Here is a 14,561-nt window from a genome sequence, read left to right as displayed (position 1 = left end):
AAAAAAAAAAAAAAAAAATGACCACTTTAAAACTGGACTTACAGAATTCTGGGAAGAGAGCACTCTCCAGACCACATTGCCATTATATTCATGCCAACATAAAGGAGCTGGAAAATGGTTATATACTTGTCTAAAAATTGCCTGTTGGCAAAAATATTAAACAGATCTTGTTACTAGTAAATGCCTGATTCTGTCACTACGTTGAGTGTAAGTCTTCTGTATCAGAAATAATGATTTGTTCCTAATATATTTTTCAGTGCCCCAGGAAAAAAAATCATCCTTTTCATTCTTTCATTTTAAAGCTATAACCCTTTTGGCTCAAGTACACGGCCATCAGCCCAACCCTTAATTCAGTTAATTGTTCCCATTCTGGAAAGCACTCCTGTACTTGCTTAGCTGTAGTGACCTGGGAAGACTGACTAGAGTTGTGTATCTACTATAGTTACAGTTCATAATGCATTTCCAGAACTGAAATATTTTGGTAACAGAATTTATAGTAGTATATGATGACTGCTTTATAATGCTCACTCTAATTTTTTTTAAAGGAAAAATCATGCCAAGATTTAAAACATCAACTCCAAGTGCAAACAGAATCTGTTGCTAAAGAACGGAATGAGTTGAAAAATTCACTTGAAAAACAGGAAGGGGTAAGATTCCCAACTTCATCTATCAAATAAAAAGACTGCTTTTAAATTACATATTTAAATTAAATTACATATTGAAGGGGACAAAATAGTTATTCTCTCAAAGGCCCTAAGACAAAGTGATACTTGTAGAAGATTGTATGGATTTTAATATGGTCCCCTCTTCTCTTCCATGCCCAGGATACAGTTACAACATTTGGTCCTTGTCCATCTGCCTTCTTGTATGTCTTGAATTTTGGTGTGTGTGTGTGTGTGTGTGTGTGTGTGTGTGTGTGAATTGTTAGGTATTTGAATTAACATCTCTTAGAAAGATGACAGTTCATATCTCTTGATGTGTTTTGGGCTTAGACATCTGCTTACCCCTTTTTTAGTATGCTGTCTGCAGTTTTGGAGGAAACAAAATCTTCCCCCAAACAGTTATCTTTGTAAATATAAGGGGTAGTCTGAATTTTTAACAAACAAACACTTAAATCAATCATGTTACCCTAGAATTTAAAAAAGAAGGGACCTGCTAATAAGTTTTTTTTATGGCATTGGCCCTATTCTGCTCCTGTGTTATAAAGAAAATCCAAACGTTTAGAAGTTATTAACTGTAAATCTGAAATGTAGTGCTATACAACACCGACTAATAACGATTATGGTAAAAGTCATATGTGACTTTTTTTTTAAATACAGATTTCTAAGCAGTTGACAGTAGAGCTTGATTCAATACGAGGACAAATAGTGGAATTTCAGAGTCTTCTGAAAGAGAAAGAAAAGAGCGAACAGAATCTCCAGGGGAAACTGAGAGAGCTAAAGGAATCGTTTGATCAGAAGAAAAGACAAAATGAAATGTTGCAGGCTGAATTAAAAGCTGCCCTTTTGGAAAAGGTAGTTCTAGATTCTGTTCATTCCTCTTACTTATAAAGGAAATTGGTATGAACTCTGGGGCATGATGCTGTTTCTGGGTCATTATCTAGGTGATGAAATAGCTTTGTCAGGAATGGCTATATGTTTCAGCTACTGCAAGACCAGGATGTGGAGTTAAACCCATCAGATATTGTTCATGGTTGAAATGAAAAAAGCATTTGAATATGAGGCCCCAATACTGAATTATGGGATTCTATGAAATTACTATATGCCACTGAATTGATAAAACTAGCTAGACCTGCTGCATTCACTTTACTGCATCCAGAGGCAGCATTGCAAAAGGTGCTATCTTGTGCAGCAGTAGGCAGTGCCATGAAAGTAGTTCAGACACGAATGTTTTAGCATTTCAGTATCTGGTAGTTTTAAACTAACTTTGTGCAGTAAGAAAAATGTCTTGATATCATTTGAACATTGTCCATTAAGGTAAGAAATTCAGACAGTATAGCCATAGGCAGATTGGCGCTTGTGGATTTTGCTGTTACGAGGCTGAGTTGGAACATTTTGTATCTAGCGAAACTGTATTGCAGCAGCTTCCTACTGTTCTGCCAGTGGGAATTAAAGGACTTAAAATATTATTTAGATGTTTAAAAACTGGCTGGTCTCTTAGAAAAGGTAATGCTTAGAGTGTAATTAAAAGAGAGGCAATTTAAATCTCTGTGTTAATCTAAGATATTACATTTGATTTAAGCCTACAAGAGGCTGAATATAACATAACTCAGTAATCTGCCCTTGCTCAATTTTGTATCTGGTGTGAGTGGTGGCTGCTAAAGTTTGTAGCATGAATAAAAAATAAAATCATTTTTGTGTTTTTAATTGATAATTCCAATATTTTGTATGATGTGTGCGTTTCAGGCAGAATTAGAGAACAAACTGCAGCAACAGACAACACTGTCAGCACAGGAACTTAAAGCAGAGAAAGGAAAATTAGCAGAATTGCAGAAAGTCCACGAAAAACATCAAGAAAATATGGAAAAACTTCAGCTGGATCTTTATGGTAAAGAGTCTGAACTGCTGGCAACAAGGCAAGACCTTAAGGTACAATAAGTCATTTTAAGGTCAGAAGCGACTTAATAGATCCATTTACTTCAGGATAAATACAAAGGAGCCAAATTAAATTTACATAAAGGAAAATATGCTTACTATGTTGTTATTTTTCCTTCTTTTTTTCAGGACAAAGCACATACTGGAATTAATTTAAATGCCAAGTGCATTGTCCTGACATAGAATGCCCTTCTGGTTCACAATATTTTGTAGCAGTAATATTTGGGTTGCCAGAAGAAATTAAAAAAATTAAAAAAATAAAACTTTGTCAAGAGCGTGCCCTCCAAACTGACCTGTAGAATGCTCTTCCTTAGTCTTATCCTTAAATATACTGTAGTTCCTGGCGCACATACTAATGAGGGCAGCCATCTTGCTGACATGCTAGGAATAACCCAAATCCTGTTTCTTCCAGAAAATATATCTTTTTTAATTCTTCTCTTTTGACACAAGTGTTGATAATGCTTCTTAGCTTACATTCCTACAGCAGACACATTCATTCTGCATTGCTGTACTGGGGTCTCAGTTGTTTTGGCTATATTGTATACAGTATCTGCTCAACATGTAATTTTTAAAGAGTTTTTTTGTGGAGAATCTGAAGCTGGAATGCCAAATATAAGCAATTTGGTCTTGTTAGTGTTTGGCTGGGAAATCTTCAAGAAAGCTCAAATACTGCTGGAATGTTAGCAGGTAACAAGCACTCTTTCCTCTGAGCCAGTGTTAGACCCTTGTCTCATTTGCTGTTTAATGTTGCTTTATTTGAGAGGTTGTCTTTTAGGAAGAGGGGTAAAACTTGGCTCTGATCATTCACAGTCATTAAAAGACTCTTGGTTCTTTCAGAAAGGTGGGCGTACTGATTTTGAGTGCCTTAGCCAAACTCCAGCTTGCGAGTTAGTCTTCCTCCCTACAATATTACCCACTGCTCTTGGTTAAAGAGTTTGCATTAATCTTCTGTTAGTGTAGATTGCATGCTATATTCTGTTGAAGTGGCAGCTCAGATTCAGCAATGGTTGAGTGAGTCCCTGGATTCAGTCTGGAGTGTTTTGGGATGGTTATAAAATGACAATAGTTAAAAAAAAAATTCTATTTCATAGAGACTAAAATATACCAACCAAGTTTGAACTTACTTCCCTTGACTCATTTAGACCATTATTTTGTAATGGATGTTACCTGTGAAAGTATTGGGCTGACTCTGCATGGTATTATGCTTTCTTTGTGAACAGATACACTTCTGAACTATTAGCTGTTGCAAATAATGCTCGTCTGAGGTATATGTAAAGTAGACCACAGGGGCAGCTATCAGAATTGGAAAGAATTGCACTGTACATGTTTAAAATAGGGCTGCTACTGCTCTCCGTGTTTCAACTTCTGCATAGACAAAGGTGAGATGAGTGACGCAATAGGAACAAATTGTAGATTGATGTTCCTATGGAGTTTTTACAGCGGTGCCTAGAAACCCCAAACAAAGTCAGTGCCCTTTGTTGAAGGGCTTTTTAAATATTTGCTTTTTTCCTTTGCAAGCTTTTGGGGTCAGATGCTCTTCATCAGGCAAAGGTGAAGTTAAAGATGGTAAGAGTTCTCCTGGTTAGAAAAGAAGCTTCATCAGGCCAAGCAGGAATTGGGGATGGTAAGAGTTCTCACAGGTAGAAAAGCTAGTTTGTAAAAAGCTGCTCTGTGAGAATGCAGATGAGGAGGAGACAATGACTGGTGCAGGCAAGATACCTGGGGTTTTCAGATAGCAGGCAGGATGTGGGGTACCATAAATCCGGTGTTAATATTTAGTCCTTGGAGAGTATATGTTGCTTGGATAGTATATGTTGCTGTTGAATTTGGCTTCTTTCTTCTTCACATTGTGAAGTTTCCATTTCAAACAGCAAAATCCAATATCTTCCAACATCTCTGAAAAAAAAGAGCAACCCATAAAAAATTAAGAACTGTGAGCTTGATTTGAGGCTGGATGCAAGTGTTGATGGGCAGATGGAGCAGAGCAGTACCACCTTGTGTCTGAGTGGGAACTCCATGCAGCAAGCTGTTAGTTAGGGCTTTGTGGCCCATTGGGCCTCTGTAGTCCATCCCACCTTCAGCCACTGTTACCATTGTGTCCCGTTGACCGTCGCCTGCCTGGAATGGCTGTTTGCCTCACAAGTAGGCAGGGCTGCGTGGCCCTGGGCAGTCTGAAGCAGAAAGCAGATTTCCTAATGCGCACACAAGCTATTGCAGATCAATATTAGTGGTAACTTCTGACATGTTAAGGTAGGGTTGGTCAAAATAGTGGATCCAGCCAGTGACTGGACTCCCATTTCCCAGCAGCCCCTGCTTGCATTACTCTGGCAGGTCTCCCCCAGGAGCAGAGGGGCTGTGGCAGCGCAGGGCCAGGGTCTTCTTGGAGACTGGCACAAGTGGCATGCAGATGGGTGGGAAGCTTCTCTGGGGCTGGGGCAAGGGCCAGGAGCTTGCAACAGTGACAGCGTAGGCTGGAGCCAGGGCAGAGCCGCAGTCCACTGCCTGCCCACCTCTGGGTAGTGGATCGTGGCTCTGCCTTGGCTCTGGCCTGTGCTGTCATCACTGTAAGATCCTGGCCTCAGAGTGGCTTCCCACGCAGCGGTGCACCTTGCCAGCTCAGTTCGGGCTGGTCTCCATGGAGACCCTGCCCCGTCCTGTCTTGAAGCCCCTTAATCTTGGGCGTACTATTGTTCAGAGTATATACTTAAAACAATTTAGTAGAAAATGTTTCATAGTTGGTAGGGTTGTAAGGGACCTGAGCAGATCATCAAGTCTGACCCCCTGCCATGGCAGGAAAGAGTACTGGGGTCAAACGACCCTGGCAAGATGTTCATCCAGCCTCCTTTTAAAGACCCCCACGGTAGGAGCCAGCACCACTTCTCTTGGAAGTTGGTTCCAGATCCTAGCCACCGTGACAGTGAAGTAGTGCCTCCTGATGTCTAGCCTGAATCTACCCTCTGCCAGCTTGTGACCGTTATTTCTTGTCACTCCTGGTAGTGCTCGGGGGAACAGGGACTCCCCCAATGCCTGCTGGTCCCCCTGACTAGTTTGTAACAGGCCACTAGATCCCCCCTCAGCCTTCTCTTGTGGAGGCTGAACAGGTTCAGGTCCCTTAGCTTCACCCTAATCATGTGACTGGCCCTCCTCTGCCAGGGGTCCCGCAGTGACCTCTGCTAATTCCCTCAGCACTGTGGGGTGGAGATCGTCAGGACCAGCTGATTTAAATACGTCCAGTCCCTCCAGAAGTTCCCTGACTAGATCCTCACTGACCCCAGGCCTGGGTGCGCCTCCCCTGGGGCCTGTGGGAGTCCCGGTGTAGGGGTTGACACGTTCGTTCCCTGCTCAGAACAATGGAGGCAAAGAAATTGTTAAATAGGTTAGCTTTGCTGTCTGGTGCAACAACCAGATTTCCTAGTGTGTCCTGCAGAGGCCGCACGTTACCCGGTACCTTCTTTTTACCCCTTATGTATTTAAAAAAGGACTTCTTGTTGTCCTTCATCCGGGTAGCTAGTCCCAGTTCCATCTCCGCCTTGGCCTTCCTGACTGCCCCCCTATAGCCCCGAGCAACAGAGGTATAGTCCTCCCTGGTGATGGCCCCTCCCTCCCATCGGGTGTACACCTCCTTTTATTTTAGTTAAAGGAAGTAAAAGGAAATGTTATTGTCCATACAGTCTAAAATGCTAGCAAGGAAGCATTTGGATAGTTGACAATTAATCACTGAACTCTGGAAATTCTTTCAACAGAGGAGTTATATAAATCTCAAGTGCAACCTCTACCACCCATTGGCTACACAAAAGTATGCAGCGGTGGGGGGGGAGCTGATATCAAATAGATCGTTAAGCCAGATCCTTACCATTTGGGTCTGATACCCACCCAAATTTTGCCTGGGTGTTATAGATCCCTGGTATAGCTTAGTTTATTATAGATAGAAAATATCTTACTTGCAGCTGGTTTGAAACATCTGAAGCATTATTTTCTTTTTTTATAGACTAACAAATCCTGAAACATACGAATTTAAATGATCTCAGTTTTCTTTTGCATCAGGACTTTTAGCAGAGCCAACATAGTCACTGCAGACCAATGCTGAGCTCTCGTGATTTCAAGAGAAGCTTTAAATAATCTTGATTAAGACTGTGGGAGGAGATCATTTCTTTGTTTTAAATTTTCTCTAAAGAAAAATAAAATTGGAAAGGCCAAACGGTTTAACAGAACTTGGCACAAGGATGTTTGGGAAGCAAATGTTACACACGTATGTAGGGATGCAAAGTCCCTGTCACACATTTGAGATGACCTGAGGGCTCCTATAGTTTCTGGGTAGGATTGCAGGGCATGTGTTGTACTGTGCTGACAGCACCATCTACTGGCATGTATAAGGAATATCAGTGTGAGGCTGTTGAGCTGTTTGCTGACCAGCTAAAGGAACTGGGAGGATACAGTATGATGAAAAGCAAGTGAGAGCTGTTTAAATGAAGTCTTGTATTTGAATATTTAGGTGACTATTATGTGAAGGCTAGACGTAGATCAGACAACTTCTTCAGTATACTCCATTCCTCCTCGTCCTCCTCCTCCTTCTCCTATCAACAGAGTTGAAGGATGGAAGGACTGGTTAATGTCAAAGCCTGGGTTATAATAAAAGAACATGCCACCTAACTTTACCATCAGCCAAAGTGAAAAGAATTGGTTAAGTAGGAGGCAGTGGAAAGTGGGACGGTGATAGAAATAATACATTAATCATTTAAATTTACATTATTTAAAAAATAGTTTATGCAAAATAGTATATATATGGTTTAATTAAAAACAAATTAAAGATATGACTTGTCCCTGCCCCACAAAAGTTGTCAAACCGTTTTACATTGGATGAAGTTAAGTGTGTAAGTGATGTTACTGTTAAACTATGGTATGGACTTTAACTCATCCTATATTTTAACTGCACTAAAGCTTTTACTGCATTTTATTCAATGACTAATGCAACATGCATAAATATCATTGGGAGTTGGACCAAAACCAAGAGATCCCTTACTTTCTCTTGGTGAAGTGCCTGCCTCTGCTTGGTTGTGGAAACAGGCTACGTTTTGCTTGTTAAGTGAGCATCTCTCCTAGGACAGTTGGGTGCTCCATCATCTGGGATCGCTGTGCAGGCACCTTTATGAGATGCATAAGGGACAGACATTTGCACCTGCCACTGTGCTTAGCATTTGCTTTGGCTGCCTTCGGGGACTCCCTGCTCAGTGCTTCTGTGTCCTGGATGTTCTTAAGGCTGCTCAGCAAGAGAAGAGTGCCAAACCTATCTCCTGGGCAGAAAAAGATTGGCCTCTGGAAGTGCATAAAAAAAGTTTTACCAACTTCAGTTAAAATTATGGCAACCCCTTAAAAATGATGTAAGAAAAGATGGTTGCTTTCCACTTGGTTTCTGGACCTTTTCACATGAACTTCTTAACATTTTTTCAAGTTGCAAGCTAGAAGCTTTTTCAGCAAAACCTGAGATACTTATATAGTCTCATAACTCCAGGACCTACAGGCTTAAGAAAACATGAAATGTTCTGAAACTTGGGGGAGGAAAGTGACTGATTATCATGTGAGTTTGGAATGCTGTAATAATAGCCATCTTTTTATTATGAGTGAAAGTACCCTGGAGGAAAAAAACAAGCTTAAATCTTTGGATTTATTTTTTTTAAGAGGTCATCAAAGACATTTAAATCTAAATGACACTTTTATTTGATGGCAACTGTCATCATTTGTATACAGCAAGGACTTTTTAATTTAGATGTGGTTAAAAGTGAAGTAAATTGGGACTTGAATCTTGTTATGACTTCTGTGAATACATGCTTGTACCTTCTCAATAATTTTATGTTCCTTTGCTTTTTGCTAGGGTCAAAGTTTTCCTGCAGCACTTTTTTAGATTGAATTGTAAACTTTTTCAGATCACTACCTCCGCTCCTACTTTAACTTTTGCTGTGATTGATAGTTGTTTGCTTCTCTCATAATTGCTCATCAGCTGTTAACTTAAGTGACCAGTTTGAGTAACTGGGCATGTCTACACGAGATGCTAAAGGCACAGTAGACTAATTCTACTGTGTTTTAGTGGGGCAGGCAAAACCTGTGCTAGTGTGCAGTGTTGTACCCTCCACTCACTCTAAATTAAACTTTGCTTTAAAGAATTAACCTACAGAGCTACTGAGCATTAGTGCTCAGCAGCTCTGATTACAGCATATTAAGTTAGTACCTGTAATTACAGGCACTAAACTTAATGCGCCATAATTACAGTATATCGGTTGAACGTGTAGACTTGCCCACCAGGTGGTAAAGGTAATTGCCTTCTATGATGGCTCCCAGAATGAATGTAGGCATTCTCCTAACAATATAGAGTACAGTTCTTGCCTTGAAATGTTGGCTCTCTCTAGGGAAGGTAACAAAGCATTAGAGAAAGGGATAAAACAGAGTCTGGATTGTTCTTTGGCTCTCTAGGTTAATTCTTTAAAGCAAAGTTTAATTTAGAGCGAGTGGAGGGTACAAAACACATTCTAAATAAATAATTAAAAGATTATCAACACAACACGTGTGAATGTTAGTAATGGAAGAGCTAACAAAGTTCTAAACAATTTTAGAATAGGATGCAAGGTAAATTAGTTTTGGAAAGCCCTTTTTTTAGGTGCTTACTGCCAGCCTTTTGCTCATTAGTACCCTATAAAGCTGTGGCATCTCATTTGTTTGGCTTTGCTCTCTTCTATATTCATTCTCTCTGTCTCTGTATTTCTCTGTCTCTCTCTGTCCCCTTTGCTATGGTGAAGATATTGCCCAGTTACATTCACCATTGTTTTGAATTCTTTTCTGCTTGCATCCTTGCGCATGTGAAATATAATCTATGCAATCCTATTATTATACCCTACAAAATGTTGCTTTTCCTACTGCAGTGTTTATGTGAATATTATGTGGTCTTTGAATCTAAAATGGAACCAATCCCTGCTTTAGATTTTGTTTTAAAAAGAAGAAAGAAAAACTATAAACCCCAAACCCTTTAATTGTATAATTATTGTAATTGAAGTTTGCAACTATTATAAGGGGAGAGATTTTCTTTGGGACAGTAAGGTGTAGACTCTAGGTCTTAAAAACTTTTATGGGAATATCTGAGCTTTTCTACTAGATAAAAAGGATGGTTGGATGTCAATTAAAATAAAATATGTGTAGTGGAGTTGCAAGAATGGTTCAATTCAGGTTTTAAAATGCTTGATTTAACTGAGACCATAAAACATTTCATTCTGAAAATATGTTAAAGGTTAGCAACTCATATGCTATGCATTATGGCTTGCACGTTCAAAGCACTTGGGTCTTGTTAAAACAGGAATGCAGCTGAGCCTCAGAATGCAGTACCGAGTGCTTCTGAGAAACCCCACACTATAGATTTCTCAGTTCTCGGTGTGTTCAACTACCTTCAATTCAGTGTGCCTAGAGATGAGAACATATTTGTAAGAGTTCATTTTCTGCTGTCTTTTCCACTACACAGTTGAAACATGTAAGCTACACTTCTGTTGCTGGGGATGTTATGAGGGAAGGCTCTCTTTCCCTAGAAGTTGCTAGCTGTGTTCTAAAATTAACAACTAAATAGTACACATCAAATGCTGATCTCTCTGTAAAGATGTGTAACACAAATGTTTATATTATTTTGGCTAATATGGAGCCCTGGCTATTGCAGCTGAGTACTGACAGCTTATTGCTATTTTTGTAATTAGTCCATAGAGGAGAAACTCGCTTTGGCTCAGGAGGATTTGGTTTCAAGCAGGAATCAAATTAGTAGTCATAATCAGTTGATCCAAGAACTTAAGAAAATGCAGTCTACCTTGGAACAGGATGTGTCAAAAAAAGAACAGCACCTGGAGGAGCAGAAAAAAATGTTGCAAGAAATCCAGAAAGACAAGGTATCTTGCTTATCCACCTCTTTCTTCTTTTCCTTTTCTAATTTAAACTTATTTAAAGATACATTAAGATTTCTCAGTGTGTGCTATGGTAGTTTATGCTTAAAGCTGTTTATTGGACCACTGATATGGAAAGATTTTAAATATTTGAAATGATAGTCTAATTCAAACCAAAGTTGGCAAAATTTAATTTACTGTAAGATTCAAATAAACAGATTTCCGGTTTTAAAGATCAATCAAATGATAGGTTTTTCTCTCTAAGTTGGTTGTGAGCAGAGAGATAAGGCAGTCATGTTTCATCAGAAATCTTTACAATGATACATTTCCCCCAAACATTAATTTTGGAACTGTCCCCTTGAGTGTGTTCTTTATTTTTTTTTGGACTTTTTTTTGTGAAGGTTTTGAAAGAAAAAGATTTGGTGAATGAAAAATGTAAAACAACAGAACTCCAGGAAATAAAAAATAGGCTAGAAAAAGAGACTGCTAGACTGAATGAAGAGCTTAGAACCTACAAGCAAGAACTGCAGAAGGTATGTGGAGATTGCACCTCCAGGTAGTGAGGTGGAAGTGGAAGAATATGCCCTTACACGACATGTATAAATTGTAATTCTCTGTTTGCTTTGTGAATAGAGTGGTATTAAATAATACTGTTTTTCTGTTCTGTTAAATGGCCTCCTGAAGGTTAAAAAACAGTACTGACTCAGTAATAATCAAGGATCTGGGTTTTCCATTCACCACGGAAAAACATGATAAAACCCGGATTTTTTCATTTTAAGGAGAAAAAGGTGGGAAATAGTGGGTTTCCCCTTGTAGGCAGGCAGAGTTCCAGCCTGTAAGGGGCTGTGGGGAGTGGGAGGAGTGCAGCTGGGCAGGAGGTGCCATGTGCATGTGTGTGCTTACACATGCACATGGCAGCCTGGAGAGCTGCTCCCCACAGGTAAGTCTGGTGGGGGAGTTTTGAGGCCCCTCATAGTGAGGAAGGGAGTGGAGTGGGACTGGGGCTGCTGCTGAGCCTGGCTGGTGTGTGGCTTGGGGCCAGAATGTGTGGCTGCAGGGCCCGGGCATGAAGTGGGACAGAGCAGTGGGAGGGATGTCTGGGGGGCAGCAGCGGGGCTGGCTCCCTGCTGCTACTCCCAGAAGGCTCATGGGAGGCACGTGCTCTCCAGATTTGTGCACCCTGTTGTCCCCCCGACAGGGCCTCCACAGCTCAGCAGGTGAAACTTGGTGGGGCAGGGCAGAGCAGGGCAGAGAAACTCGGTGCCACCTCTGAGCCCTGTACTACCATGGTGAGGCTCCCTCTTCCTGCCTGGCACTAGCAGGGTGGCAGCGCAGAGTTGTGCCCTTTGCTGTTGCTGGATGGGCATAGGGCATCTCATCTTGGCAGCTCAGGGCTCACAGCAGTGGCACCAAGTTTCTCAGCCCAGGCCCACCCTGCCCTGCCACGTGGGCTTCTGCCCCCTAGGCCGCAGAGGCCCCAGGGGGAGGGCAGCAGAGTGGGCAGCCTGTATCCCTCCACCCCCTGGGCTCTGCACTGGCTGTGCTGCCTGTGGGGGAGCGGGAGCCAGGCTCTATGCTCCACTGTCCCGCAGCAGCCACCGCCTCCCACAGGTGGCATTCAGGGCTTGGGTGTTGCTGCGCGGGACAGGGGGCTGCAGATGTGGGTCTCTGGCCCCATAGCTCTGGCAGCTGGGGCCCCCTCTGGCAGGGCTGGGGGTGGGGGCTGTGGGTGGGGAGCGAGGAGCAGCAGCAAGACCCAGGAGGCTGTGGGTGGCAAGCGAGAGGCACTGGCAGGGCTTGGGGAGCTGTGGGTGGGGACTGTGGGGCACCAGCATGGCCCAGGGAGCTGTCATTGGGGAATGAGGGGCACCAGCAGGGCTGGGAGGCTGTGGGTCAGGAGCAAGGGGCAATGGCATAGGCAGGGCACCAGCATACCGGGGCTGCTCAGCACCACAAAGCTGGATTTGCATCCTGGTGAGCGAAAGGGGCAGGGTAGCTCTGATTTTCCATGATAAAAACCCCCAAATCAAACGTCAAAGTGTATGGGTATTTAGAGTGTATTTTATTATAGTGATTGAGGCACTGGTAGGCTTCCAGATTTGTCTTAAAATTGTAAATACATCAATAAAACATTGTGTTCACTGGATACCTGTATGTACATGGTGTTTATAAAGTCCCTGTGCAACTTCAAACATTAATAACTTTGGCTGTACACATGATAGAAGCAAACTGTAAACGGTGATTGAAAGCAGAATTCATTAAGTTTTAACACAATACATCTAAAATTTCTAGACTTCAACATGACTGCCATCTTTTGTGATACATTGTTCAATCCAATTTTCCAACTGATTTTGAAAGTTATTTTCTTTTTCCGTTACGGGGCCTGAAATAAAATGAAAACAAAATGATGCTTACATTATGTTAAAAAAACTTAATGAATTATGCTTTCAATCGCCATTCACAGTTTGCTTCTATCGTGTATATCCAAAGTTGTTATAGTTTACATTTGCACAAGGACTTTATAAACACCCTTCATAGTGGCATTTCATTTTAATCATGGACAAACGTGGATTTTGGGAGTTTTAATCAGAGAATTTCCACGATTTTTAAAATTGGAGAATTTGTGATTTTTGAATGGAGGAAAGCAGTATCCCTAGTAATAATCCAGGTCTCCCGAGTGCTGTTACCTAGTCTCCACCTCTCTCTCTCCTTTCTTTTTTTAAAGTGAGACTGCAAGTGATTACCTTTCATTTAAGGTTTTTAACAAAGGATAGGAAATGAGACAGCTTCTCTGTGTGCTCCAACTACTCAGAAGTTGGAGCTTTTCACAGTGTTTCCCTTCTTGCCTTCCCTACCCACCAAACAAAATCACCAGATTTCCTAGTATGTTTATAAATACTCTTGTTATTAAGGGAAGTATAACAAGAGGGTCAAAATGGTCTTGCATATCTGTTTTCAACCAGAGAAAGAGATTTATTTTTAATTTGGAGAAAGGGAAGAACACTTTGCTCATAGCCCATAAGTTTATAGAACACATTTCTATATAGTATTACATTTAAATGGCTAAATCAGTGTGGCTGAAACTTTTTGAAAATTATTTTTTGGGATCAAGCTACATGCAAATGACTGTCTTTTTTCTTAAGGAAAAGTAAGAATTTGGAGGTCCAAATGGAATTTTTAAAATAATTCTTAAACGTTTTAATAACATTTAATACATCAAAGTATACTTCATTTCACATATTTTACTACTTAGGTTTTTTCTGAAATACAATACTTTTAAAAAGCTGTTGGTTCATTTTCTACATTTTATTAGGTGCCATTTTTCTGGGTTATAAGACGGACGTTCCCAGAAAGTGAGGGGACAGGATGGGCGGGAAGGTAGAGGTAAAATTGTCAAAATCAAGAGACTAGGATGCATTTGATTTGATTTTTGGTCAACTTCTATTACAGTGATTTCAATTATTTTTCAGTACATATCTTCAATATATAAGATGCATCTTAATTTTAGGTCTCCTTTGTGGTGAAAGTTTTATATGCTGGGAAGTATGGTTATAGCAATTTATTTTGTTAGACATCTAATGTTCAGGGTGGCTGGGCCAGTAAAGACATAATCCCTGATTTAAAAAGCCAACACAGCAACAGTAACAACAATAATAATGTATGGGTTTAAGATTATTTCTAGAAATTAGAGTAAAAACATGTTTTTACTTCCAGAAACAAAAGGTATGTTCTCTGTCTCTGTCAAGCAGTCTAGTCCCAATGCTATCCTGGATATTGTAAGAGCTAAATAAAATTCTCATTCACTTCCTAAAACTTCTCCTTTAAAGAAGGAAAAAACGTACGCAACCGCAGACAGTCAAATTGAGATGTCAGATTTATAGTGATTTCCTGGGCCCTGTGCAAGTACTCAGACTGAAAGCAAAACCACCTCCCATTATGTTGTGTCATCCACTCAAGAAATTGGAAAAGGTGGGGAAAAAACTGTGTAATCTCAGGGTACTTTTTTCTGTCTCACCTTGCAGATCTTAAGATCTTATTGATTTTTTTTTTTTTTTTTTTT

General features: G+C 40.7%; 1 protein-coding gene across 1 annotated transcript in view; it reads left to right on the top strand.

The window, feature by feature from the left end:
* EEA1 (early endosome antigen 1) overlaps positions 1-14,561 on the top strand; it is a 144,970-nt gene that overhangs the window by 119,538 nt on the left and 10,871 nt on the right. Inside the window, exons 20-24 of the mRNA XM_019515793.1 lie at positions 546-647; positions 1,320-1,514; positions 2,406-2,588; positions 10,322-10,507; positions 10,903-11,034. Coding sequence (XP_019371338.1) covers positions 546-647; positions 1,320-1,514; positions 2,406-2,588; positions 10,322-10,507; positions 10,903-11,034 — 798 coding nt within the window. The remainder of the gene's footprint in view (positions 1-545; positions 648-1,319; positions 1,515-2,405; positions 2,589-10,321; positions 10,508-10,902; positions 11,035-14,561) is intronic.

The sequence above is a fragment of the Gavialis gangeticus genome, unplaced genomic scaffold (assembly GCF_001723915.1).
Source record: "Gavialis gangeticus isolate Ggan-Ray unplaced genomic scaffold, GavGan_comp1, whole genome shotgun sequence".
NCBI lineage: Eukaryota > Metazoa > Chordata > Crocodylia > Gavialidae > Gavialis > Gavialis gangeticus.
This window is presented reverse-complemented; position numbering and strand designations above follow the sequence as displayed.